The 26,122-nt window shown below is 38.0% G+C and overlaps 1 protein-coding gene and 1 long non-coding RNA gene across 2 annotated transcripts; one reads left to right on the forward strand and one right to left on the reverse strand.

Moving 5' to 3' along the window:
- The first annotated feature begins 6,895 nt into the window (after nt 1–6,895).
- On the forward strand, nt 6,896–11,597 carry LOC138870012 (uncharacterized). The gene is made up of 3 exons (XR_011400176.1): nt 6,896–7,333; nt 7,729–10,705; nt 10,988–11,597. It is a non-coding gene; the product is annotated as an uncharacterized lncRNA (long non-coding RNA).
- A 13,449-nt stretch (nt 11,598–25,046) lies between these two features.
- LOC104230961 (histone H3.2-like) lies at nt 25,047–25,697 on the reverse strand. Its single transcript, XM_009783877.2, has one exon. It carries the CDS (start codon nt 25,634–25,636, stop codon nt 25,226–25,228), a length of 411 nt encoding a protein of 136 aa, XP_009782179.1. The 5' UTR covers nt 25,637–25,697; the 3' UTR covers nt 25,047–25,225.
- Between the last annotated feature and the right edge of the window lie 425 nt (nt 25,698–26,122).

Here is a 26,122-nt window from a genome sequence, read left to right on the forward strand (position 1 = left end):
ATTTAAGTTTATATTTTTTGGATTAATTAAGTAAGTTGTTGTTTTACAAAAACGAGGAAAACTTTCACAAAATAATTTTTTGCATTTTTAGTGTTTTAATGTTAAACTCTGTGATTTTTCTTTTAATTTAGTATTTGATTATGCGTGATAATTATTATTTAGAGATTAATTAATATTTTGGATAATTTGGACAAAGAATTAATCTAGGCTTGTATTTTTATTTTTATTAGAATTTTTAGAAAATAAAAAGAAAGGAAAAGAATTAGAAGACCCGGATTTGGGCCAAAAGCTTCAAAGCCCAAACAAAATACACCCCAAACCCGTCCAAACACCCCATCATACCCGGCCCAAACCTGCCCCAATCCAGCCCGTCTCCATACCCACCGAAACGACAGCGTTTGGACACATTTCGATCAGGACCGTCGATTCTCATTGATCCAACGGATCACGTTAATTCTCTAATTCTAATATACCTAATTCCCATAACCCCTACCCCAAACCAAACCCCACCCCACCCTCATCTCTAACAACTCAAAGACAACCTCGCCTCTCACCACCTTGCACCGTCGCCCTCCGCCCACCGGAAATCGCCTCACGGCGGTTTCAGTGGTCCAAACGACCCCAACTTTACACCACTAATTCCCCTCGACCTCCCCACTCCAAATCCATAACCCTTATCCTTCGAATCATCCTACAACCTCTCGAATCTTCGATCGAAGATCCCCGTCCCTAACCCTAGTTCATCCGAACGACCCCAGCTTTACACCACAGCTCCGCTCTGACCTCTTCTCTCCAAATCCACCCTCCCCTTCCTTCGAATCTAGCCCCAGTCACTCGAACGTTGATTTTGAGCCAGGAACCCTAGCGCCGCCACAAGATCCCCTGGTGGCGGTGCCACCTCCAAACTATCCTTAACCCAACACCCAGTAGCTTCCTTGACTCCCTCACCTCAAATCCCATGCCCGTTTCCCTCGAATCCCTTCGAAACTGGTTGACTCTCAAATCAGAAGTGAAGCTTGTATTCGATGAACCCTAAAAGAACCAAGTTAAGGGAGTGATACGCAGTAGAAAACTGAGGTTGTAATCGACCTTAGTCATGTGTTCTCAGTCGAGAGCACTCGATTAAGGTCCATTTTGGCTTCAGAATCAAGTTAAAACTTCGAACGAGTGAGAGATAGGTCTGAGTTCGGAGGTATTTCTTCTGTTTCTCTGTTTGTTTTTCATGTTTTGTTATTTGTTTGTTTAAGATGAGTTCAAATTCGTCTTTTATCAATTACTCTTTTCTTTCTCCATTAGACCTTTTATTTGGTCCAATCTTATCATTGCTTCTGTTTGTTGTCGATTGTTATATGTTATAATTTGTGTAATCGACTGAATAAGTTTCGTCGATTGGTCTATTACGCTTGAATGTTAGATTAGCATGATAATATTCTGTTATGTTTGAATAATTTCATTCCAGTAGGTTTACCCTCTAATTTTGTGTTGAAATAAGCCTGTCAGTATCATTTGTTTCAAATTGTTTCAATTTCCCTTTCCCATTTGTTATTCACCATGTTTTTGCATATGATTGCAGCTTATTCCCGTTCAATGTATTTGTAACGTTCATGTGTTCTAGTTTAGGTTTTATGTTGATTTATTCCCTGTATCTGTTTGATCCCATGTTCTTCATTGTTCAACATGTGAGCTCATACCCTGATTCACACTGTTTCAGTTTTGTTTGTGTTATCATTTCTAGTTAAGTTATTGTTTGATTTTGATTAAGGAAATTGGTTGTAGCTGATGAGGCACAAGGGATTGAACTAGGACAGTAAGTCACAGTAATTTCAGGGAATTTAGGAGGGTATTTTGGGAGTTCAAAGGTTTGAAAATGCTTTAATTGAGTAGTCTGTCCAGTAGGGTCTTGATGTGCCTTTAAATTAAACTAATGCTTTAGTTTAATAATAATGGGATTAAGGGGCCACTAGATAATGGGTAATACACTAATGGATTAGTCAAATTTGAGACATTCCTAAATGGGATTGAATAGTTAATAGACAACTATTAGTGGAAGACTACTTTTTGTTTTAAAAGGACCAATTTAAGAATGATTAACTACCCACTAAGGACAAGAAATCCGGAGGAGAAAAGGGGATTGAAAATTAGAAAGTAGAATAAAAAGGAAGAGAGTCATTAAAGGCAGGGGGAAAAAAGATAGGAAAAAAGATATTGTTTCATTGCATCTGTAGGAGTAATTCGAATTCTTGAACGGTGAATCTGATTCCTTTTGATTGCTTAAGTGTTTCAGTGGTCTACTGGTTCAGTTTCGGGTTTAATATACGCTTGGTTGAGTTTGTTTGTGGTGATATTGGTTGCTGTTGTTTGGTCTTTTTACAAACTTTTTGGGCTGTGTCGGTAGCCGTTTGGAACTCCCAATTGCTGTTGTTGAACTGTTGTTGTATTGCTGGTCGTATTACTGATATTGGTGATCTCTCTTCTACTTTATTTCTGTTCCAATTTCAGGTACACTTTTCGAATCGCCTTGATGTAGTTCCTTGAAGTTAACAAATGGAAATATTCACGGATTTGTGTTCATTTGTAGGCTGCATGTTGTTTACAATTGGATGAATTGTTAGTTAATTATACCTAGTCGATATTGGTTATGTGTTTTTGTATTATGTGAATAGTGGATACACACGAATTGTAATTAAGAGCTACTGAACTGCTATGCTCATGTTAACATGCTGTTAGTTTACAAATTTGAGCTGCTAGGTTGTCAGTTTTCTTTACCATAACAATTAGTACTAGATGAAGTTATTTGAACTCTTGATTTATTCTGCTATAAATGATTCATGTCAAAGTAGGCAACTAGTTAGGGACAATAATTTAATTAGAAAAAGAAGCATCAGAATGTTCGAATGTGCGCTGGTTTGTTTTGGGACTACTTGAATTCATGATTATCTAGCAACCGCTTTAGTATAGATAGTGCTAATTTTAGTATAGCACTATTCTGTTAAAAATCAAATTCAGAAACATGAATGGAGTTGCAAATGTATGATGGGTCATCAAGTTTGATTTCGAGTTAAACTTAATATTAGTAGGCATCAATAGTTTAGGCTAGCAATATCAATAGGCATCATCAGTAACTTGTTTAAAATAAGCAGGCATCATTAGCACTGACTAAACAAATTGGTCGTGATAATTGGATATGAATAAGTAGTTAATTTGAACGAGCGTACGTCGTAGTATTTTATTACTATTTGGTAAACACACTCTGGAGAGTTGGAGTAATTGTGGTGTGCAAATGCTTATCCCGCGCTCTTCTCGGCCTGATCCTGTTCATTTGAACTAGGTTAGTCCTAGGCCCACTTTGGGCCACTAAAAATTCACGGTTGGCCTGCATGAATTTTATGGCTTGGGCTCTTTGGGCCCAAGACTGATATGGCAATTGGCACGTTAGCACTTAAGGATGGACTGGGCTTTTAAGTTAGGTAGCGGATTCAAATTAAAAAGTTCGTCCTTTCGTTTGGATCCGGACTTGAACTTGAGGCCCCGATTTTGTGATATTAATTAATTAGGACTTTTTCCTTTTTATTTTTTTTAGAGACAAATAAAGTAAAAATTATAGATTGCTTTAGGTTTGCCCTTTTAAAATAAAAATGAGACGAGCCTCGCCGAACAAAATAAATAAATCATGGGGCCCTCGTTAAATGTATATATTGTTTGCTTAGATTTCGGGACGGGTCGTTTAGCAAATTTCATGGCTTTCCCAAAATGATAACGCGCTAGTCACTTTAGGCGCGCTTTTAATAATTTACTTTCTTAAACTCGGGTGCACATTTATGTGACCCAAATCCAAATCTCGACGGAGTCGAAATATGTCGATAACCACGGGTGCATTGATGTGACGTGGTTCGAGATGTATTTTTGCGACGTCGCAACTCTTGTTAAAAATAATAATAATAATAAAAGCGGTAAAGATTTTACATTTACACATAGGTTCAACATGTATTAAAGTTAGATAAATAAGCCGAATATGACAGTTGAGCGACCGTGCTAGAACCACGGAACTCGGGAATGTCTAACACCTTCTCCCGAGTTAACAGAATTCCTTACTCGGATTTCTGGTGCGCGGACTGTTTAGCAGAGTCAATATTTTCCTCGATTCAGGATTCAACCGGTGACTTGGGACACCATAAATCTCCCAAGTGGCGACTCTGATCCTTTAATAATAAATCCTGTTTCGATTGTCCTTTAATTGGAAAAACTCCCTCTGCGCCCATTTGCTGACACGGGGGTGTAGGTAAAAAGGAGGTGTGACAATATGGGCTTATTTTATGGCAATAATTGCAGTCCTGATCTTGTTGGTTATGCCGATGCTGGGTATTTATCCGATCCACACAAGGCTCGATCTCAAACAGGCTATGTGTTTACCTGTGGAGACACTGCCATATCTTGGCGATCGACTAAGCAATCAATTGTGGCTACTTCATCTAATCATGCTAAGTAATTGTTATTCATGAAGCAAGTCGAGAGTGTGTGTGGTTGAGGTCTATAATACATCTTATTCGAGACAAATGTGGTTTGAAATGTGAATAACTACCCACGATTTTGTATGAAGACAATGCAGCATGCATAGCCCAATTGAAGGGAGGATTCATAAAAGGAGATAGGACAAAGCACATTTCACCAAAGTTATTTTTCACACATGATCTTCAAAAGAATGGTGATATCAATGTGCAACAGATTCGTTCAAGTGATAATATTGTTGTTTTGTTCACAAAATCTCTACCAACGTCAACCTTCAAGAAGCTAGTGTACAAGATCGGGATGCGAAGGCTCAAGGATGTGAATTGATGCTCTCATTAGGGGGAGTTAATGCACGTTGCACTCTTTTTCCCTTACAAGATTTTGTCCCACTGGGTTTTCCTTGAAAGGTTTTTAACGAGGCAACCAGAAGGCGTATTATTAGAGATGTCTATTCTTTTTCCTTTTCTAGAAATTTTTTTTTCCCATTGGGTTTTATTTTAGTTAAGGTTTTAACGAGGCACATTACTTATCGAGTAGACATTCAAGGGGGAGTGTTATAAATAGAATTCTATTTATGGTGAATGTCCATATTTAGAGAGATTCTAGGGTTTATTACTTGGTGGCTAAGTCAACCTCTCCCTATAAATAGAGGGTTCTATTCCATTGTAATTTATCCCAAAATTCAATAAGAATTTCCTCTCTCTTTCTCTGCAATATTGTTCTTCTACTTTCTTAACACAATTAGAGATTCTAATAATTTTCTGTTAAAAAATAAGGACAAATACAAGCCAGTTTGATAACGTTAAGAACTTATTTGAACCGAACTATAAAAGGAGAGCGCGGGTAAACCATTTTGCATTATTTAGGGGTATATTGGATATTTTCCATATATAGGAATAAAAATTATCATTATGTCTCTCACAACTAAATATATTATCTTTGGTCGGGAGCACTTTACCTTTAAAATGAATTTTCTTGAAGTGATCAAGATTAATTTTGCCTCAAAGCGAGTACCGGACGCCAGATGAAAACTAAAAACTAAGCACAATTGTGTGTTTGTTAAAAGTTTAATATAATACTCTTAGGTAAACTTTCATACAAGAATAAAAGTATTATCAAATAAGTATTAAATAAACGAAATAAATTCTATCACAAAAGCTATACACGACAATGTTATTTTAAACATGAAATATGTAGGTTTATTCTATTTTTACTCAATTGAAATATAGGCTTTAATATGTTATAACTAATCTATTAACCGATAACGAAAATTGTGATCGACAACTGTAATAAAATAACTCTTCTTGCTATATGCATATTTAACTAAATTTTTTATTCTTAGGGAATAAACATATTATATCTTTATTCTTCCTGAAAAAAGAATTGTTTTATACTTAAACGTAGTGTAGCTTTATAAAAGAATATCATACATGGAAAATATAATGTAATATCTTAATTCAGTGTATATTTAATTTAAGTTGCGCGGACTCTTCGTTTTTGGTGCCGTACCCGTTTCAACATGGGATGGGAGCGGGATACGTCCCGGATTCGGTTAACTAACTTCGGATACTTTGACCTGAGTCCATCGACAAATTTGGGGGGAAATTGAGATTTTGATTTCTCAAAATTAAAAATAAAACAAATTTAAGACATGCGAAATGGCATGCCTTTAATATTGTAGTACTTTTGTCTCATATTTGCTACTTTGTGTTTCAGAAAAATCAAGAATTCAAGGGATCGTGTTCTGAGTTCGGACTTATAGCTCTATTTTTATTTTTATAATTTTGAATTTTTTTAGCCAAATCCCCCCAATCGTATCCGTACTTGGATCTGTATCCCCGAATCTTAAAATTTAGATTTTGCTGAATCTGACACTCGAATCTGTGCCCGTATCGGATTCCCACACCCAAGTCCGAGCAACTTAGTATTTAACCAATTGACAGTAATGTATTTGTTGAAAATATTGTTTCTTCTTTACTATTAAGAGAAATGGTATTTAATTTTGGCATCAAACCTATGCAATTACCGTTAGCTGCTACTAGTACCCGCTAACGACCATGGTAAATTTTTCTTGGATTTGGTTTGAAAAGCCTTTGCCATTTTTCATCCTAAGCTATTTTTCTTTGTATATATATAATTAATTAGATCTTTGATGTACTAATTACTTTAAGAACTTATTACAAATTAATGAAAAAATTATTTCAATTGTTATATTTTGCATACATTTAAAAAGAAATTATTCTCTAATTATGAACTACTCCTCTTGCTGTCCTTGTCGACTCTTGCAGTTATTGTCGAAAGAGAAGTAAGAACTTAATTTCCACGCAAGTTAATCCTAAACCATGTAGGAAAAATAGTTTCCAAATTTCGTGTATAAATGTGCCTTCTATCTCTTTCAACTGCCAAACAAATTACTCCTTTCTCTTTCAACTTTTACATAATAGTTCATCACAGTGTTGTTATTAGGGTTAGCACTTCTTGCTGTTGAGAGAGTTGGCCATGGACGTTTGAACGTTTTTTTCATAAAGAAGAAGCCAGATATAATTCAGTTGATTAAAGCATCTATTCAAGTTGGTGCATTGAAACATCCTACAAAGTTCAAGAAGCACAAAGATGAAATACTAATGATGCTACTGGATCCGGAAACATACAGTGTTGGTGATGAAGAAATCGACAGTGCTAGTCATGGGTGGTTCTAGAGTATAAAGAAGAAGCCATATATAATTTAGCTAGCACAAAGATGAAATACTAATGATGTTACTGAATCCGAAAAAATACAGTGTTGGTGATGAAGAAATCGACAGTGCTAGTCATGAGTGGTTTTAGGGTAAGGCCACTAAAAATTCTGCTTTACGCCTCCAAGAGTAAAAGCCGCCGCCCCCCCCCCCCCCAAACTTTTTCTATTAGTTGTACTTATTTATATTAGTAAAGTTTTTTTAAGTTAATAAAACATTAACATTTTATTCCAATACACTACATTGGTTCTAGTTATCAAATATTTTATTAGTAGATATAAATATTTAAATAATTTAACTCGTAATTTTAAAATATTGGACAATATTATACTGCGGAATACTTAAAAGAGAACGTAAAACCTGAAAGAAAATTTGTTAAGACCATACAATTTTTTTCTTGATTAGCTAAATTAATCGTATCTATTTGTCCAATCGTTGTAACATTACTATTGGTATTTCCTCACACCTTCTTAATTTTTGGCTTTAGGCCTCCGATTTCATTGAGCCGCACCCAGTGCTAGTGATATAGAAGATGAAGATGTCGACAGTAGTGGCGGTGATAAGTTCTCTATTGATGATCTTCACCAGAAGGAGAAGAGTTCTCCTAGGTCTCAAGAAGTTGATCAAGGAACATGTCATATTCTTAAGCGAAAAGGAAACTACAACATCAGTAAGACCGAATCTACTGTACTGAAGGTAAAACTAAGTTTGAAGAAGACTCGGGACATTAACGACAAGGCTCAACACAAGCATGTTGATAGTGATAAAGAAAAGAAGACAGAAGCAGGAAAGTGTCGGTCAGATAATACTAAAAGCAAGAGCATGAATTGTGTTATGGGATCGACAACCAAGAAATCTCCTGGAGGTTTTAGGAATATAAACGAAGATATCAGCCGCGTAGAAGAAAAATGTGACGACCCGGCCGGTCGTCTTAAGAATTAACGCCCCGATCCCTTATTAACTGCTTTCCCCAAGTTTATTTCTGCTATTTTGATTCGCCAGGATGTTCGGTTTTAAGTTTCGGAGAGTTTTGGGACACGTAGTCCCTAAATGAGAGCTTTAGTTTGGAAATTTGACCGTAGTCGGAACAGTGTGAAGACAGCCTCGGAATGGAATTCTGATGGTTCCATTAGCTCCGTTGGGTGATTTCGGGTTTAGAAGCGTGTTCGGATTGTGTTTTAGAGGTCCGTAGCTAATTTAGGCTTGAAATGCCGAAAGTTGAATTTTTGAAGTTTCCGGTTCGATAGTGAGATTTTGATCCGAGGGTCAGAATGGATTCCAGAAGATGGAGTAGCTCTGTAGTGTTGAATGTGACGTGTATGCAAAATTTCAGGTCATTCGGACGAGGTTTGATAGACTTTTTGATCGGAAGCGTATTTTTAGAGTTTTTGGAATTCTTAGGGTTGAATCTGATGAAAAATAGGTGTTTCGATGTTGTTTTGACCGTTCCGAAGGTTGGAACAAGTTTGAATGATATTCTAGGATTGGTTGGCATGTTTGGTTGAGGTCTTGGGGGCCTCGAGTGTGTTTCGGATGCTCAACGGACCATTTTTGGACTTGGAGAAGCATCAGATTTCTGCTGGTATGTGTTGCAGACTTTTCTTCATCGCGATCGCATGGTGAGGATCGCGATCGGGGAGGCTTAGATGAGGCAGAGGGAATTTTTCCCTTCTCGTTCGCGTGAAGAGGAATGCAAACGCGTAGCTATGGGAAATGTTGAATCGCGAACGCATGGGCTAGGCCGCGTTCACGTAGAAGGAATAAGGCGACAGTGGTTTGTTAAGTGTTTCTCTACGTGGTTGTGTGGAGTCAACCGCGATCGCGTAGGTCTAAGGGAGCTAAGCATCGCGTTCACGGACGGGGTTCCGCGTTCGCATAGAGTAAATTTGAGGCGCATGGTCTTTGCTCTTCGCGATCGCGTCTGGACTTCCGCGATCGCGATTAAGGGAAAAGCTGGGCAAAATATAAAATTTCAAATTGAGAGTTTAGCCATTTTTTAGAAAACTTAAGCTTGGGAGCTCGGATTTGAGCGAGATTTTGAGGGATTTTCAGAAATATCAATTGGGTAACGATTCTTAACTCCTTTTTGCTTGTAACTCATTAATCCAAACATGAATTCATCATTTATTTCGGATTGAAGATGAAAATTGGGGAAAAGTTGGAAGAAAGTTCTTAGACCTAGAATTCGACTTTTGATTGGGAATCTGACCTTAGATTTGGATAATTTTGGTATGCATGAACCCGGGAGAGTGTGAGGATTCTGAAAATATAAATTTTACCTGATCCCGAGACGTGGGCCCGAGGGGCGTTTTGGTCATATTACCTAATTTCGCGTATTAGCTTAGAATTTCTTTGTAGAATCAGTTACTTGAAGTGTTATTTACATTATGCAATTGAATTGAATAGATTTGGGTCATTTGGAGTTGAGTACTCGTGGTAAGAGCGTGGTTTTGGGTTGATTTTTGAGCCGGTTCGAGGTAAGTGGCTTGTCTAACCTTGTGTGGGGACCTTCCCCTTAGGATTGGTATATTTGGTAATTGAAATGCCTTGTACGTGAGGTGATGAGTGCGCACTTGTGCTAATTGTTGGAAATCCGGTTTTTTTTAAGTAATTGCTAGTATGTTTCCTTTCCTGTTTTTATTACTTGTACTATTAAGCTTGTTGTTAGCTTAGAAAAGCATGTCTAAGTGACTTAATTGCTTTATTTGTTCAACCTGCCTTACCTGAATTCTGTGCAGCATGCTAGGCTAGAATCACTTGTTGCCTTAATATGAAATTTTGTCATTTCTTTATATTTTCCTGTTGCTGCTGTGTATTTATTTTGGGACCACGGGTGTGGGATTCCGGTAGCTCCCCCCTTGTTTGTTTACTTTGGGACTACGGATGTGGGATTCCAGTAGCTCCCCCTTGTCTGTTTATTTTGGGACTACGGATGTAGGATTCCGGTAGATCCCCCTGCACAGTTATATGGAATTATGGAAATACACCCGGTAGATTCCCCCAGTACTGGGTATTTACATTTGGGACTACAGAACGGGATTCCGGTATATCCCCGCGCACTATGAGTTGGACTACGGGACGGGATCCCGGGAGATCCATTGGATATGTACATATGGGACTACAGGACGGTATCCTGGGAGATCCCCGGTTGCTATTTTGGTGCTAAATCGCATTTCTTTCCGTGTTTTGCCTTGTTCCTATAATAGTTGTTGTTGCCTTTTTATATCTTGTGTTACTTTTACCGTTGTATTTATTTATATTGTTCTATTCTACACTGTCAAACTTTATATTTTATTTAACCTCAGTAGAGCCCTGACCTTCCTCGCCACTACCCGACCGAGGTTAGGCGTGGCACTTACTGAGTACCACTGCCCTTCTACGCATATTTTTTTATGTGCAGATCCAGGTATTGCGACTCAGTCCTATCACCCTTGAGGCGAGGCGACTGCTCCAGCGACTTCGAGGTATATCTATCGCGTCCGCAGACCGAGGAGTCCCTTTCTATTCTAGCTTTTAAACATTTGTCCTTCTGTATTTCTTTCCCTTGTTAGATATTCTGGAGTTAGACATTGTAGATATCCAAAGGCTTGTGGTTCCATGAGTTTCCGGATTTTGGGATAGTGTACTTGATTCTGAGAATGTTGTGTTGTATATGCCGAGCGGCATTTTAACTATTGTTTTCATTCGGTTATTTTGGTTTTTGATTATTTCCTTCGCAAGTTTCGTTTATGTTCCGCATTTGTTAGGTTTTTCTAGTCGTAGAGACTAGGTGCCGTCACGATGGTTCACGGAGGGCAAACCGGGATCGTGACAAAAAACAACATTCCCCACAGATTAAGAAGCTTGCGGGAGTAGAGCAACTAAAGAAACAGAGCAACTGCAGTGTAATTACAAGGCCAATGCGAAAAGTAACACAGTTCTACAGTTGCAAGACCAATGGAAAAAGCTATACAATGTTCTACTGTTGCAAGACCATTGGAAAAAGCTACACAATGCTCTACAGTTGCAACACCAATGCAAAAAACAACACAAAGCATCATAGATATGAAGAGTTCGGGAATGAAGTTTGAATCAAGTAAAAGAAAATTTGAAGAAAGGGTTGCGGAGCAAAACAAAGCGAAGAGAAGAGAAGGATCATAATGGTAGACTTTCATGATATGCCTAAACCTGCTAAAGATTCGTGTGCTCCCAAACGCTGCTGGGATAGAAGGAGGAGGTTTTGAGCGAGATTCTGATTCGATTTGTTGTAAATTTTGCCACAAGAATCTTTACTTTCCTTTTTGTGTTGTAATTGTGGAGAGTTTCATCATTCACTTCATTTTTTTATTGAGCATTGTGTATTCATTCCCTTCTTAGATATATATGTAGATTATGCGGCTTTGATGTGGTTCCTCATGTGTATTTTGGCTCCAAAGGGGTCTTTTCATACCTATTTTTCTGCACTCTGTCATTTGTATCAGTGCTTTACTATGCCTTTCAAGTATCATTCTTTGTTTAAAACTCAGAGTTGCTATACTGTCGTCTTCTTTTTTTCTATACTGTCTTAATACTCTTAATTGATCTTTTGTATTCCTGTTTTCCGTTGCAAAGGTGCATATATGCTAAAATTAGAAAGGAAGATATGGTCTTTGGTCTAACTATCTTTCTTACCTAATTAAGATTTGAGAATAATCAATCTGTTTGTTGTTGCTATTTGTAAGTTCATGTAGTTGCAATTACAGGTGAGGTTGATAGTTGAAAACCTTCAAGATTTAGCATCTGCATGCCTTTGTTAATTGTTTTATTAGTATTAAGTACTTAAATAACTAAAAGTACATTTCATACCTCCGGGAGCAGATTGCTTTCCAGTACTGACACATGAAATGCAGTAAACCTCTCCAGAGATAATCATCTAGCTATGCATAAAGTGAAATATATAAAGTTTCCATGTTGAAAATATTTTGATAATTCTTTTACTAATAGTGAAGTGACTGTTGCGGAAGCCAAATGTATAGAGTGTGAATAAGTCACAACTACTATACCAAAAATTATGACAGCCACCAAATAATAAATAAGACAATAAAGCAATAATAAAGGGAACACCAGAATTTACGAGGTTCGGCTAATTCTGCCTACTCCTCGGACACAACCAAATATTTTATTCCACTCCAAAATACAAGTGAAATAATACTAAAGAGAGAAGATACAAATGCCTTAAACAGATGAGAAGGCAAATGAGAGGTGTGTTTCAATCCTAAACATTAGGCCTTCTTTTATAGGGGAAAAATCCCCCCAAACTTAACTCCCAACCAATGTGGGACTTTGGCATTTTGCCAAACTTCAACAAATCTCCACCTTGGCAAAATTCCACATTTTCAATTCTCTCTCAATAACAAATTTTGGTTGTGTCTTCATCTTCAATCTTCAGTGTTCAACAATGTTGATCAAATCCAAACAATGTTGAAACTTGACCGCAGTCACCACCTTTGTCAGCATATCAGCAGGATTCTCTGTAGTATGAATTTTCTTCACCGTGACTCCACCTTCTTCTATGATTTCTCGTACGAAATGATACCGAACATCAATGTGCTTCGTCCTTGCATGATAAACTTGGTTCTTCGCTAATTGAATAGCACTTTGACTATCACAAAAAATTGTGATACCTTTTTGTTCAACACCAAGCTCCTTTAGCAATCCTTGAAGCCAAATTGCCTCTTTCACAGCATCTGTAATAGCCATGTACTCTGCCTCTGTTGTAGACAAAGCAACTGTTGACTGCAAAGTAGACTTCCAACTAACTGGTGCCTTTGCAAAAGTAAACACATAACCAGTAGTTGATCTTCGTTTGTCCATATCACCCGCAAAATCTGAGTCACAATATCCAACTACAAACTGATTGTCTTCCTGCTCAAAAACTAACCCGACATCTACAGTATTATGAATATACCGTAGAATCCACTTCACAGCTTGCCAATGCTCCTTCCCTGGATTGTGCATATATCTGCTAATAACTCCAACAGCTTGTGAAATGTCAGGCCTTGTGCAAACCATTGCATACATCAAGCTACCAACAACATTTGCGTATGGTACCTTTGACATATACTCTCGTTCAGCTTCATCCATTGGCGACATAGTAGTACTTAGCTTAAAATGGGAAGCAAGTGGAGTACTAACTGGCTTAGTCTTGTCATCTATGCCAAAACGTTGAAGTACTCTCTTCAAATATTCCTTTTGAGATAAACAGAGTTTCTTTGAACGTCTATCTCTAATTATCTCCATGCCAAGAATTTTCTTTGCCTCACCCAAATCCTTCATCTCGAACTCCTTCTTCAGTTGAATCTTCAACTTATCAATTTCTTCCGAATTCTTGGAAGCTATCAACATATCATCAACATATAGGAGAAGATATACAAAGGAACCATCTTTAAGCTTGTGCAAATACACACAATGATCGTATTTGCTTCTCTTGTACCCTTGCCGCAACATAAACTCGTCAAATCGCTTGTACCATTGTCTAGAAGATTGTTTCAATCCGTACAACGATTTTTCAAGTTTGCACACCATATTTTCTTTTCCAGCAACTTTGAATCCTTCTGGCTGAGTCATGTAGATTTCCTCCTCCAAGTTTCCATGTAAAAACGCAGTTTTTACATCCATCTGAACTAGTTCCAAATCCAATTGTGCTACCAAAGCCAACATAATTCTAATGGAGGAATGTTTTACAACTGGAGAAAACACTTCATTGTAATCAATTCCCTCCTTTTGAGCATATCCTTTGGCCACCAATCTTGCTTTGTAGCGAACATCTACTTGGTTAGGAAAATCCTTCCTTCTTTGCAAATACCCATTTGCACCCAATTGCTTTCTTTCCCTTCGGGAGATTGGCCAATCTCCATGTATGATTCTGATGAAGGGACTGTATCTCATCATTCATGGCAATCCTCCACTTATCTTCTTCTGAACTTTGAACAGCGTCTTTATAAGTAGTAGGAACATCATCAGCTACAATTGAGGTTGCACAAGCAACCGTCTCTATGAGACGAACAGGTTTCGTTATTGTTCTTTTTGGCCTGCTGGTTGCTATTGATTCAAGTTGTTGTTGAGATTCCTGAGTTGGAATCTCCTCTACTGGCTCTCCTTCCAGAGGGTAATCTTCATTTGTTTCCTCCTCTGCTTCTTGTGTAGGAAAAATAAATTTTCCCTCAAACTCCACCTGCTTAGAAGCACCTTCATTTTGTTTGGTATCTTCTGTTACCTTATTTACCATAGCAAATTCATCAAAGGTAACATCTCTGCTGAATATTACTTTCTTTGTCATAGGGCACCATAAGCGATATCCTTTGACTCCAGAAGTAATTCCCATAAAAATAGCCTTCTTTGCCCTTGGATCCAATTTTGACTCCGTCACATGATAATATGCAGTTGAGCCAAACACGTGCAAAGAGTTATAATCTACAGCAGGTTTTCCGTACCATTTTTCAAATGGTGTTTTGCCATCAATAGCAGCAGATGGTAGACGATTAATGAGGTGGCATGCATATGTAATTGCCTCAGCCCAAAATTCTTTGCCCAAGCCAGCATTGGACAACATACACCGTACCTTCTCCAGCAAGGTCCGGTTCATACGTTCTGCCACTCCATTCTGTTGTGGTGTATGTCTAACAGTGAAGTGTCGGACGATGCCATCATTTTCACAGACCTTATTGAAATGATCATTTTTGTATTCACCTCCATTGTCTGTGCGAATACACTTGATCCTCCTGCCTGTTTGATTCTCCACCATCGTCTTCCATTTGAGAAAAATTCCCAGCACTTCATCTTTGTTTTTCATTGTATACACCCACACTCTTCGAGAAAAATCATCAACAAAGGTTACAAAATAGTGCTTCCCACCCAATGAAGGTGTTTTGGAAGGACCCCAAACATCAGAGTGTACATAATCCAAAATGCCTTTAGTATTATGGATCGCTGTACCAAATTTAACCCTTGTCTGTTTCCCTTTGACACAATGCTCACAAAACTCCAAGTTGCAAGCCTTTACTCCTTTTAACAATCCTTGATCTGATAGAGTTTTCAAGGATTTTCCTCCAGCATGTCCCAAGCGCATGTGCCATAGCTTGGTTGCTTCTGCCTCTTTGTCGTCACTGGATGTTACTGTCGCTGTCCCAATAACTGTACTGCCACGATAGCGGTACATATTATTATTCTTCCGATTAGCCTTCATTACCACTAGTGCACCGGAGCATACTCTCATCACTCCATTTTCTGCAATGATTTTGAACCCTTTTGATTCTAGGGCTCCCACAGAGATGAGATTCTTCTTCAAATCCGGTACATATCGAACATCTATCAATGTTCTGATCATTCCATCATGGTTCCTTAATCGTATTGAACCAATGCCATATGAGGTAAGAGGGCTGTTATCCGCTGTGTGGATGACTCCATATTCTCCTTCTTGAAATTCCACGAACCAGTCCCTGTTGGGACACATATGATAGCTACAAGCCGAGTCCATCAACCATATGTCTGATGATGTTGATGACTCTGTTGTAACTAATGAGAAGTCTGAATCATCACAATCAGCTACATTTGAATCCATAATAGCCTTTCCATTGTTATGTTTGGCCTTATTCTTCAACTTCGGACAGTCTTTCTTCCAGTGCCCTTTTTCTCGACAAAAGGCACATTCATCTTTGCTGGGTCTGGATCTTGACTTGGATCTTCCCTTCTTTGTCCTCGTTTGATTTTGAGGACGACCCCTCACAAACAGTGCTTCTCCTTCTCCGCCCTTCTGTTTTTCTCGCTTTCTTTGTTCATAGCTGTACAAAGCTGAACAAACTTCTCTGAGAGAAATTTCGTCATTTCCATGGAGTAGAGTAGTTTCAAGGTGCTCGTACTCATCAGGAAGTGACGCCAACAACATTAAGGCCAAGTCACCATCATCATAAGTTGTATCCATATTTTGCAAATCTGTGACCAACTTATTGAAACTGGTGATATGTTCATTCATCGTGGTACCAGGAACATAGGTGAAGTGAAACAGTCTCTTCTTCATGTACAATTTATTTTGACTATTTTTCTTCAAAAATTTATCCTCCAGTGCTTTCCATAATTTACTTGCAGAAGTTTCCTTTGTGTATGGATATTTCTGCTCTCTAGCAAGGTAGGATCGAATGGTACCGCAAGCAACACGGTTGATAATTCTCCAATCTTCTTCTCCAATAACATCTGGTTTCTTTTCTTCAATGGCCAGATCTAGCCCTTGTTGAAAAAGGACATCTAGAACCTCGCCTTGCCACATCCCAAAATGTCCGGACCCGTCAAATATTTCGACCGCAAATTTCGCATTTGACACAATTCTTGTCATAAGCGAAGATGCCAATGATGACGTATTGTTGACACTTGATGTAGATTCTTCTTGTTTATTGTCTCCCATCTTTGACACAAATATTATTTAATAGCTGACGACACAAATCAAGATTATTTCCTTTCTGGTGTGGAAGATCAGACTAAGCTGCAACCACAGAGCATACTCAGACAGAACCTTGACTCAGTTACCAAGATAAATCTTTTCTGATGTGGAAGATCAGACTATGCTGCAACCACAGAGCATACTTAGACAGTACCTTGGCTCTGATACCAATTGTTGCGGAAGCCAAATGTATAGAGTGTGAATAAGTCACAACTACTATACCAAAAATTATGACAGCCACCAAATAATAAATAAGACAATAAAGCAATAATAAAGGGAACACCAGAATTTACGAGGTTCGGCTAATTCTGCCTACTCCTCGGACACAACCAAATATTTTATTCCACTCCAAAATACAAGTGAAATAATACTAAAGAGAGAAGATACAAATGCCTTAAACAGATGAGAAGGCAAATGAGAGGTGTGTTTCAATCCTAAACATTAGGCCTTCTTTTATAGGGGAAAAATCCCCCCAAACTTAACTCCCAACCAATGTGGGACTTTGGCATTTTGCCAAACATCAACAGTGACACCACCCAAAATGAACTTAACTACTTAACATGAAACAATCCATGACAGAGTTAAAGTTATGGCCTCCAGTCCACTGCAGTTATTTATCGCAAGCAAGTAGAGCAAAATGTTGTGTGATGTTAGTAATCTAAAGAATACTGCAAGAATGGCCCTGGCAAAAGTTCTCCATTGAGAATTTGCTACTACAGTTCTATTGCTACCATTTAGTACAAGCTTTATATTTTGGCATAAGTTAAATATCATTCAACGATGTTCAAATTGATCTGTAGGCTGCATTTTTTATCATTTTTCTTGGCTGGTCGAGCCACACGACGACTAAAACATTAGGAGAGCCAACAAACTAACTCCACTTTCCTGTATAAAAAATCCAAGTAAACCAGCCTATTTAAGCTGTTGAATATGCCAATATCCCACATTGGTTGGGAAGTAAAATTGGGTTGGTACTTCACCCTATAAAAGAAGGCATAATGTTTAGGATTTAAATACACATTTCATTTGCCTTCTTATCTTCTTAAGACATTTGTATCTTCTCTTTTTAGTATTATTTCACTTGTATTTTTGGAGTGGAATAAAATATTGGTTGTGTCCGAGGAAGTAGGCAAAATTAGCCGAACCTCGTAAATTCTGGTGTTCCTTTTATTGTTGCTTTATTGTCTTATTTATTATTTGGTGGCTGTCATAATTTTTGGTATAGTAGTTGTGACTTATTCACACTATATACATTTGGCTTCCGCAACAATTGGTATCAGAGCCAAGGTACTGTCTAAGTATGCTCTGTGGTTGCAGCATAGTCTGATCTTCCACATCAGAAAAGATTTATCTTGGTAACTGAGTCAAGGTTCTGTCTGAGTATGCTCTGTGGTTGCAGCTTAGTCTGATCTTCCACACCAGAAAGGAAATAATCTTGATTTGTGTCGTCAGCTATTAAATAATATTTGTGTCAAAGATGGGAGACAATAAACAAGAAGAATCTACATCAAGTGTCAACAATACGTCATCATTGGCATCTTCGCTTATGACAAGAATTGTGTCAAATGCGAAATTTGCGGTAGAAATTTTTGACGGGTCCGGACATTTTGGGATGTGGCAAGGCGAGGTTCTAGATGTCCTTTTTCAACAAGGGCTAGATCTGGCCATTGAAGAAAAGAAACCAGATGTTATTGGAGAAGAAGATTGGAGAATTATCAACCGTGTTGCTTGCGGTACCATTCGATCCTACCTTGCTAGAGAGCAGAAATATCCATACACAAAGGAAACTTCTGCAAGTAAATTATGGAAAGCACTGGAGGATAAATTTTTGAAGAAAAATAGTCAAAATAAATTGTACATGAAGAAGAGACTGTTTCACTTCACCTATGTTCCTGGTACCACGATGAATGAACATATCACCAGTTTCAATAAGTTGGTCACAGATTTGCAAAATATGGATACAACTTATGATGATGGTGACTTGGCCTTAATGTTGTTGGCGTCACTTCCTGATGAGTACGAGCACCTTGAAACTACTCTACTCCATGGAAATGACGAAATTTCTCTCAGAGAAGTTTGTTCGGCTTTGTACAGCTATGAACAAAGAAAAGGAGAAAAACAAAAGGGCGGAGAAGGAAAAGCACTGGTTGTGAGGGGTCGTCCTCAAAATCAAATGAGGACAAAGAAGGGAAGATCCAAGTCAAGATCTAGACCCAGCAAAGATGAATGCGCCTTTTGTCGAGAAAAGGGACACTGGAAGAAAGACTATCCGAAGTTGAAGAATAAGGCCAAACATAACAATGGAAAGGCCATTATGGATTCAAATGTAGCTGATTGTGATGATTCAGACTTCTCAGTAGTTACAACAGAACCATCAACATCATCAGACATATGATTGATGGACTCGGCTTGCAGCTATCATATGTGTCCCAACAGGGATTGGTTCATGGATTTTCAAGAAGGAGAATATGGAGTCATCCACACAGCGGATAACAGCCCTCTTACCTCATATGGCATTGGTTCAATACGATTAAGGAACCATGATGGAATGATTAGAACATTAACAGATGTTCGATATGTACCGGATTTGAAGAAGAATCTCATCTTTATGGGAGCCCTAGAATCAAAAGGGTTCAAAATCATTGCAGAAAATGGAGTGATGAGAGTATGTTCCGGTACACTAGTGGTAGTGAAGGCTAATCGAAAGAACAATAATATGCACCGCTATCGTGGCAGTACAGTTATTGGGACAGCGACAGTGACATCCAGTGACGACAAAGAGGCAGAAGCAACCAGGCTATGGTACATGCACTTGGGACATGCTGGAGAAAAATCCTTAAAAACTCTATCAGATCAAGGATTGTTAAAAGGAGTAAAGGCTTGCAACTTGGAGTTTTGCGAGCATTGTGTCAAAGGGAAACAGACAAGGGTTAAATTTGGTACAGCGATCCATAATACTAAAGGCATTTTGGATTATGTACCCTCTGATGTTTGGGGTCCTTCCAAAACACCTTTATTGGGTGGGAAGCACTATTTTATAACCTTTGTTGATGATTTTTCCCGAAGAGTGTGGGTGTATACAATGAAGAGCAAAGATGAAGTGTTGAGAATTTTTCTCAAATGGAAGACGATGGTGGAGAATCAAACAGGCAGGAGGATCAAGTGTATTCGCACAGACAATGGAGGTGAATACAAAAACGATCATTTCAATAAGATCTGTGAAAATGACGGCATCGTCCGACACTTCACTGTCAGACATACACCACAACAAAATGGAGCGGCAGAACGTATCAATCGGACCTTGCTGGAGAAGGTACGGTGTATGTTGTCCAATGCTGGCTTGGGCAAAGAATTTTGGGATGAGGCAATTACATATGCATGTCACCTCATTAATCGTCTACCATCTGCTGTTATTGATGGCAAGACACCATTTGAAAAATGGTATGGAAAGCCTGCTGTAGATTATGACTCTTTGCGCGTGTTTGGCTCAACTGCATATTATCATGTGCGAGAGTCAAAATTGGATCCAACGGCAAAGAAGGCTATTTTTATGGGGATTACTTCTGGAGTCAAAGGATACCGCTTATGGTGTCCTATGACAAAGAAAGTAATATTCAGCAGGGATGTTACCTTTGATGAATCTGCTATGGTAAATAAGGTAATAGAAGATACCAAACAAAATGAAGGTGCTTCTAAGCAGGTGGAGTTTGAGGGAAAATTTATTTTTCCTACACAAGAAGCAGAGGAGGAAACAAATGAAGATTACCCTCTGGAAGGAGAGCCAGTAGAGGAGATTCCAACTCAGGAATCTCAACAACAACTTGAATCAATAGCAACCAGCAGGCCAAAAAGAACAATAACGAAACCTGTTCGTCTCATAGAGACGGTTGCTTGTGCAACCTCAATTGTAGCTGATGATGTTCCTACTACTTATAAAGACGCTGTCCAAAGTTCAGAAGAAGATAAGTGGAGGATTGCCATGAATGATGAAATACAGTCCCTTCATCAGAATCATACATGGAGATTGGCCAATCTCCCGAAGGGAAAGAAAGCAATTGGGTGCAAATGGGTATTTGCAAAGAAGGAAGGATTTCCTAACCAAGTAGATGTTCGCTACAAAGCAAGATTGGTGGCCAAAGGATATGCTCAAAAGGAGGGAATTGATTACAATGAAGTGTTTTCTCCAGTTGTAAAACATTCCTCCATTAGAATTATGTTGGCTTTGGTAGCACAATTGGATTTGGAACTAGTTCAGATGGATGTAAAAACTGCGTTTTTACATGGAAACTTGGAGGAGGAAATCTACATGACTCAGCCAGAAGGATTCAAAGTTGCTGGAAAAGAAAATATGGTGTGCAAACTTGAAAAATCGTTGTACGGATTGAAACAATCTTCTAGACAATGGTACAAGCGATTTGACGAGTTTATGTTGCGGCAAGGGTACAAGAGAAGCAAATACGATCATTGTGTGTATTTGCACAAGCTTAAAGATGGTTCCTTTGTATATCTTCTCCTATATGTTGATGATATGTTGATAGCTTCCAAGAATTCGGAAGAAATTGATAAGTTGAAGATTCAACTGAAGAAGGAGTTCGAGATGAAGGATTTGGGTGAGGCAAAGAAAATTCTTGGCATGGAGATAATTAGAGATAGACGTTCAAAGAAACTCTGTTTATCTCAAAAGGAATATTTGAAGAGAGTACTTCAACGTTTTGGCATAGATGACAAGACTAAGCCAGTTAGTACTCCACTTGCTTCCCATTTTAAGCTAAGTACTACTATGTCGCCAATGGATGAAGCTGAACGAGAGTATATGTCAAAGGTACCATACGCAAATGTTGTTGGTAGCTTGATGTATGCAATGGTTTGCACAAGGCCTGACATTTCACAAGCTGTTGGAGTTATTAGCAGATATATGCACAATCCAGGGAAGGAGCATTGGCAAGCTGTGAAGTGGATTCTACGGTATATTCATAATACTGTAGATGTCGGGTTAGTTTTTGAGCAGGAAGACAATCAGTCTGTAGTTGGATATTGTGACTCAGATTTTGCGGGTGATCTGGACAAACGAAGATCAACTACTGGTTATGTGTTTACTTTTGCAAAGGCACCAGTTAGTTGGAAGTCTACTTTGCAGTCAACAGTTGCTTTGTCTACAACAGAGGCAGAGTACATGGCTATTACAGAGGCTGTGAAAGAGGCAATTTGGCTTCAAGGATTGCTAAAGGAGCTTGGTGTTGAACAAAAAGGTATCACAATTTTTTGTGATAGTCAAAGTGCTATTCAATTAGCGAAGAACCAAGTTTATCATGCAAGGACGAAGCACATTGATGTTCGGTATCATTTCGTACGAGAAATCATAGAAGAAGGTGGAGTCACGGTGAAGAAAATTCATACTACGGAGAATCATGCTGATATGCTGGCAAAAGTGGTGACTGCGGTCAAATTTCAACATTGTTTGGATTTGATCAACATTGTTGAACACTGAAGATTGAAGATGAAGATACAACCAAAATTTGTTATTGAGAGAAAATTGAAGATGTGGAATTTTGCCAAAGCGGAGATTTGTTGAATATGCCAATATCCCACATCGGTTGGGAAGTAAAATTGGGTTGGTATTTCACCCTATAAAAGAAGGCATAATGTTTAGGATTTAAATACACCTCTAATTTGCCTTCTTATCTTCTTAAGGTATTTGTATCTTCTCTCTTTAGTATTATTTCACTTGTATTTTTAGAGTGGAATAAAATATTGGTTGTGTCCGAGGAAGTAGGCAAAATTGGCCAAACCTCGTAAATTCTGGTGTTCCTTTTATTGTTACTTTATTGTCTTATTTATTATTTGGTGGCTGTCATAATTTTTGGTACAGTAGTTGTAACTCATTCACACTATATACATTTGGCTTCCGCAACATAAGCAACAAAAAATGAAAGTGAAGAGTCTCGAATTCTATATCTGCTGTACTCCTATTTCGCAGTCATAATTCATAAACTCAATCAGCTCTAATTCCAAATATTATAAAGACTTGGAGTCAGGGTGCCTGAAAATAGAGTTTTCCTTTTAGGTTAGAATGATAGAAGAAATAAAAAAGATCTTGCTAAACTAACCTTCTCACAATTGATAAAGTAAATGTAGAGGCTGGACACTTCTGATTCAACATAGCGAGAACTTCCGCCTGTCAAAGGAACAGCAAAATAATGGAGCCTCATTTTCATGTATTATGGTTTTCTTGTTTCCAGATCTGCAAAAAAAAAATGAAAAGCTTCAGTTGCTCTCTTAATACCAGTATACATGGCAGCAGTAAGAAGTGAGTAAAGGACATAAGTGAGACCTTTTAATGTACAATTACTAAACCCTTTATAGAAAACACAGAAAGCAGCTTTCCCATTATACACAAAAGAAAACCTAAAACTTCTTTTTTCGAAGAAGGCTCAAACTTCAACTGTTATAGAATACCACACACTGAGACATTCATGGAAATTTAAAATCAAAACAAAATGGAACAGTTCACTGTTTAACATCAAGAGATTTAACTACACTGACCTTAAAATCCTGCGCCCAAACAAAACCAAATCTCTTGGATGGTATAATTTGGATTGTGTCCAAATTGACTTACAAACGAGAATATTACTAGTCCCTCCAAAGTTTAGAAGAGTCGAGCTAGTTCAACTTTTGTCTTCTAAATTTGAGACCCCTATTTTCACTGGAGATGAAGTCTCAAAACAGACAACCTTAGTAACTCAAAAGCAACTGCAGCACCTATTATCAGAAGTTCAAGTTAAATAAAGAAACTTCTACAAAATTGCTACCAATTGCAGAAAACACATAAAGGATCCACAGAGTTTGTACAATGCTGATGCCAAGAAATGAGGATTTTTAAGTCAATTTTGAATTAAGAGTACCTATACTATTAGTCACTGCAGAGTAACCGGGTTCCATATTCCTAAATGCTTTTATTCCGCCCCTAAATAATAGCACACAAGGAAAGAAGTAGCAATTAAGATGTTTTCAGAGAATTTAACATTCATGAAAGCCCTGCACTCAGCAATAACAGAAGGCCAAAGCCATATAAGGAACCGAAAATTACACTCGAAATCATTAAGAAATATTTCCTAGTTCCCAAATAACAAATAGGTTACAGTATTTTATGTATGTCTACCCAAGCTTCAAGTCTTCATTTATGAGTACAAAAAACTACAATACTCAATCGCCAAAATAAAATAGTTTTCCAATTTTCAAGTGTTTGCGAATTTCACACCATATGTATGAGCAGTACCTTTGTCTGAAACAAAACGAATAACAGATTTCATTAATAAGATATCAGAATACAGAAAGCTACTGAAATTACAACTCCTTTTTATGGGATACCATCTATTCAGGATATATTGATATCCATAAATGGAGCTTTCAGGTCAGGTTGAATATACAGAAAGCTACTGAAATAACAACTCTTTTTAAGGGATACAATCTATTCAGGAGATATTGATATCCACAAATGGAGCTTTCAGGTCAGGTTGAATATATCAAAAGCTACTTAATTTGAGCAACTATGACTGTAACACTGCTTATCTCAATAGATTACAGCCACCGATATCCACATTCAGATGCTGCAGCAGTCGCTTTGCTAGAAGCGAAAATAAAACGTACCTACTTCAATTGTTGAAAGTACTAATAATGAGAAAAGGTAACAGCTGATGAAACCATTTGCATGCATAAATTTAGTACTTCAAAGTCAGACTGAAACTAAAAAGCAGCTCTCTTTGGCAACACAGACCAGCAACCTTAGGTAAGACAAGGGCGAAAACTTACCTAAAACCTATGGAACATGGGATGCCTCACAAAAGACGAATCATCTCACAACTCATTTTGCAAAACCTAAATACAAACAGAAAATTCATCAAATAGCTAATCCATGCCAAGTGCAGCCAAGTTCAACCTTTGATGACGGTGAAAAAAGAAATAGGTACCCTCCTGCAACAATAGTAAATAAGCATTTGATAACAAACCCAAATCAATCTCCGTTTCATAAAATGATAAAGGAAATGCAAAGTTTGAACAATCCCTACACCACCAAAAGGATTTTAGTCCATGTTTAACTAATAGTGCCAAAACTTAGGAACTGCTACATAATCTTTTTCTTTGGTAGGGTGGGTGTTTTTTTTTTGTTTGTTGGGGGGGGGTGTTAATGTTCCATAAGCAAAGTAGAAAGTTCCAAGCACCAGTAAGTAGTGAAATAGGAGAATGTAAATTAAAGTTCTTAATACACAAATGATAAAATAATGTGATGTTTCTATTGGGTGCTTTCTAAACAAATAATCAAACGTCAAACATATAGTACAAACGCTAATAAGATGTAACAGCAAAATGAACGACAAATTTCATTAATAAGAATTCAAAGTACTAATAAACCTTTGATTGAAACAAGTCACTTGATTTACATCACTAACCCTAACATTCAGGAAAAGACACAAAAACAATGCCCTAGATCAGAGAACACGAATTAACCATAACCATAAGCATAACAAGCTTCACCCTAAGCTCTTTCGCCGCGAATCCTCCTTGCAAGCTGAATGTCCTTTGGCATGATAGTAACCCTCTTACCGTGAATGGCACAGAGATTTGTATCTTCAAAGAGTCCAACAAGGTAAGCCTCAGCAGCCTCTTGTAGGGCAGCAACAGCACTGCTTTGGAACCTCAGATCTGTCTTGAAATCCTGTGCTATTTCCCTCACCAGCCTCTGAAATGGTAGCTTCCTAATCAACAACTCTGTTGATTTCTGGTACTTCCTGATTTCCCTTAAAGCTACAGTTCCGGGACGGAAACGGTGAGGCTTCTTCACTCCTCCGGTCGCCGGAGCTGACTTTCTCGCAGCCTTTGTAGCTAGCTGCTTCCTTGGAGCTTTTCCACCTGTTGATTTGCGTGCTGTTTGCTTAGTACGAGCCATTTTGAATATGAAAGGATTTGTAGAATGGGTTGCTTGCTATGACTGTAAGATAATGGTGAATTCGTGAGATGTGTAATAGGGAAATTTTATAGGAGGGAAATGGGGCGGGAATTTAGGGAAATTGTGAAAAGAGTTTGAAATTTTTTGAGAGTGAATGAAGTCCGTTGATTGGCTGAGATTTTGTTTTAACGGTCTAGATTTGAGGAGAGATGATAGCTCTCGGATACTAATCTATGTGCTGCCAAAGTAACAAATCGGTAGTCGCCACGTGGTTAAGCCAGTTACTCCCTCATTTGTTTTCTTTCCGATTTTTTTTTAAACATGTTTTCTTTCTGATTGTACTTTACGTATCTTTTCTATTTGTGACGCAATTTAAACTCATCTAAAAAATTGAATTAAACCCATCTAAAATCCTTTCTATTTAATTGAAATTAAACTGCTTATGAATCAAATAAAGGTGTTAAACGGGTGAGCCAGGTCGGGCCG

Source organism: Nicotiana sylvestris, chromosome 6, assembly GCF_000393655.2.
Source record: "Nicotiana sylvestris chromosome 6, ASM39365v2, whole genome shotgun sequence".
Classification (NCBI taxonomy): Eukaryota; Viridiplantae; Streptophyta; class Magnoliopsida; order Solanales; family Solanaceae; genus Nicotiana; species Nicotiana sylvestris.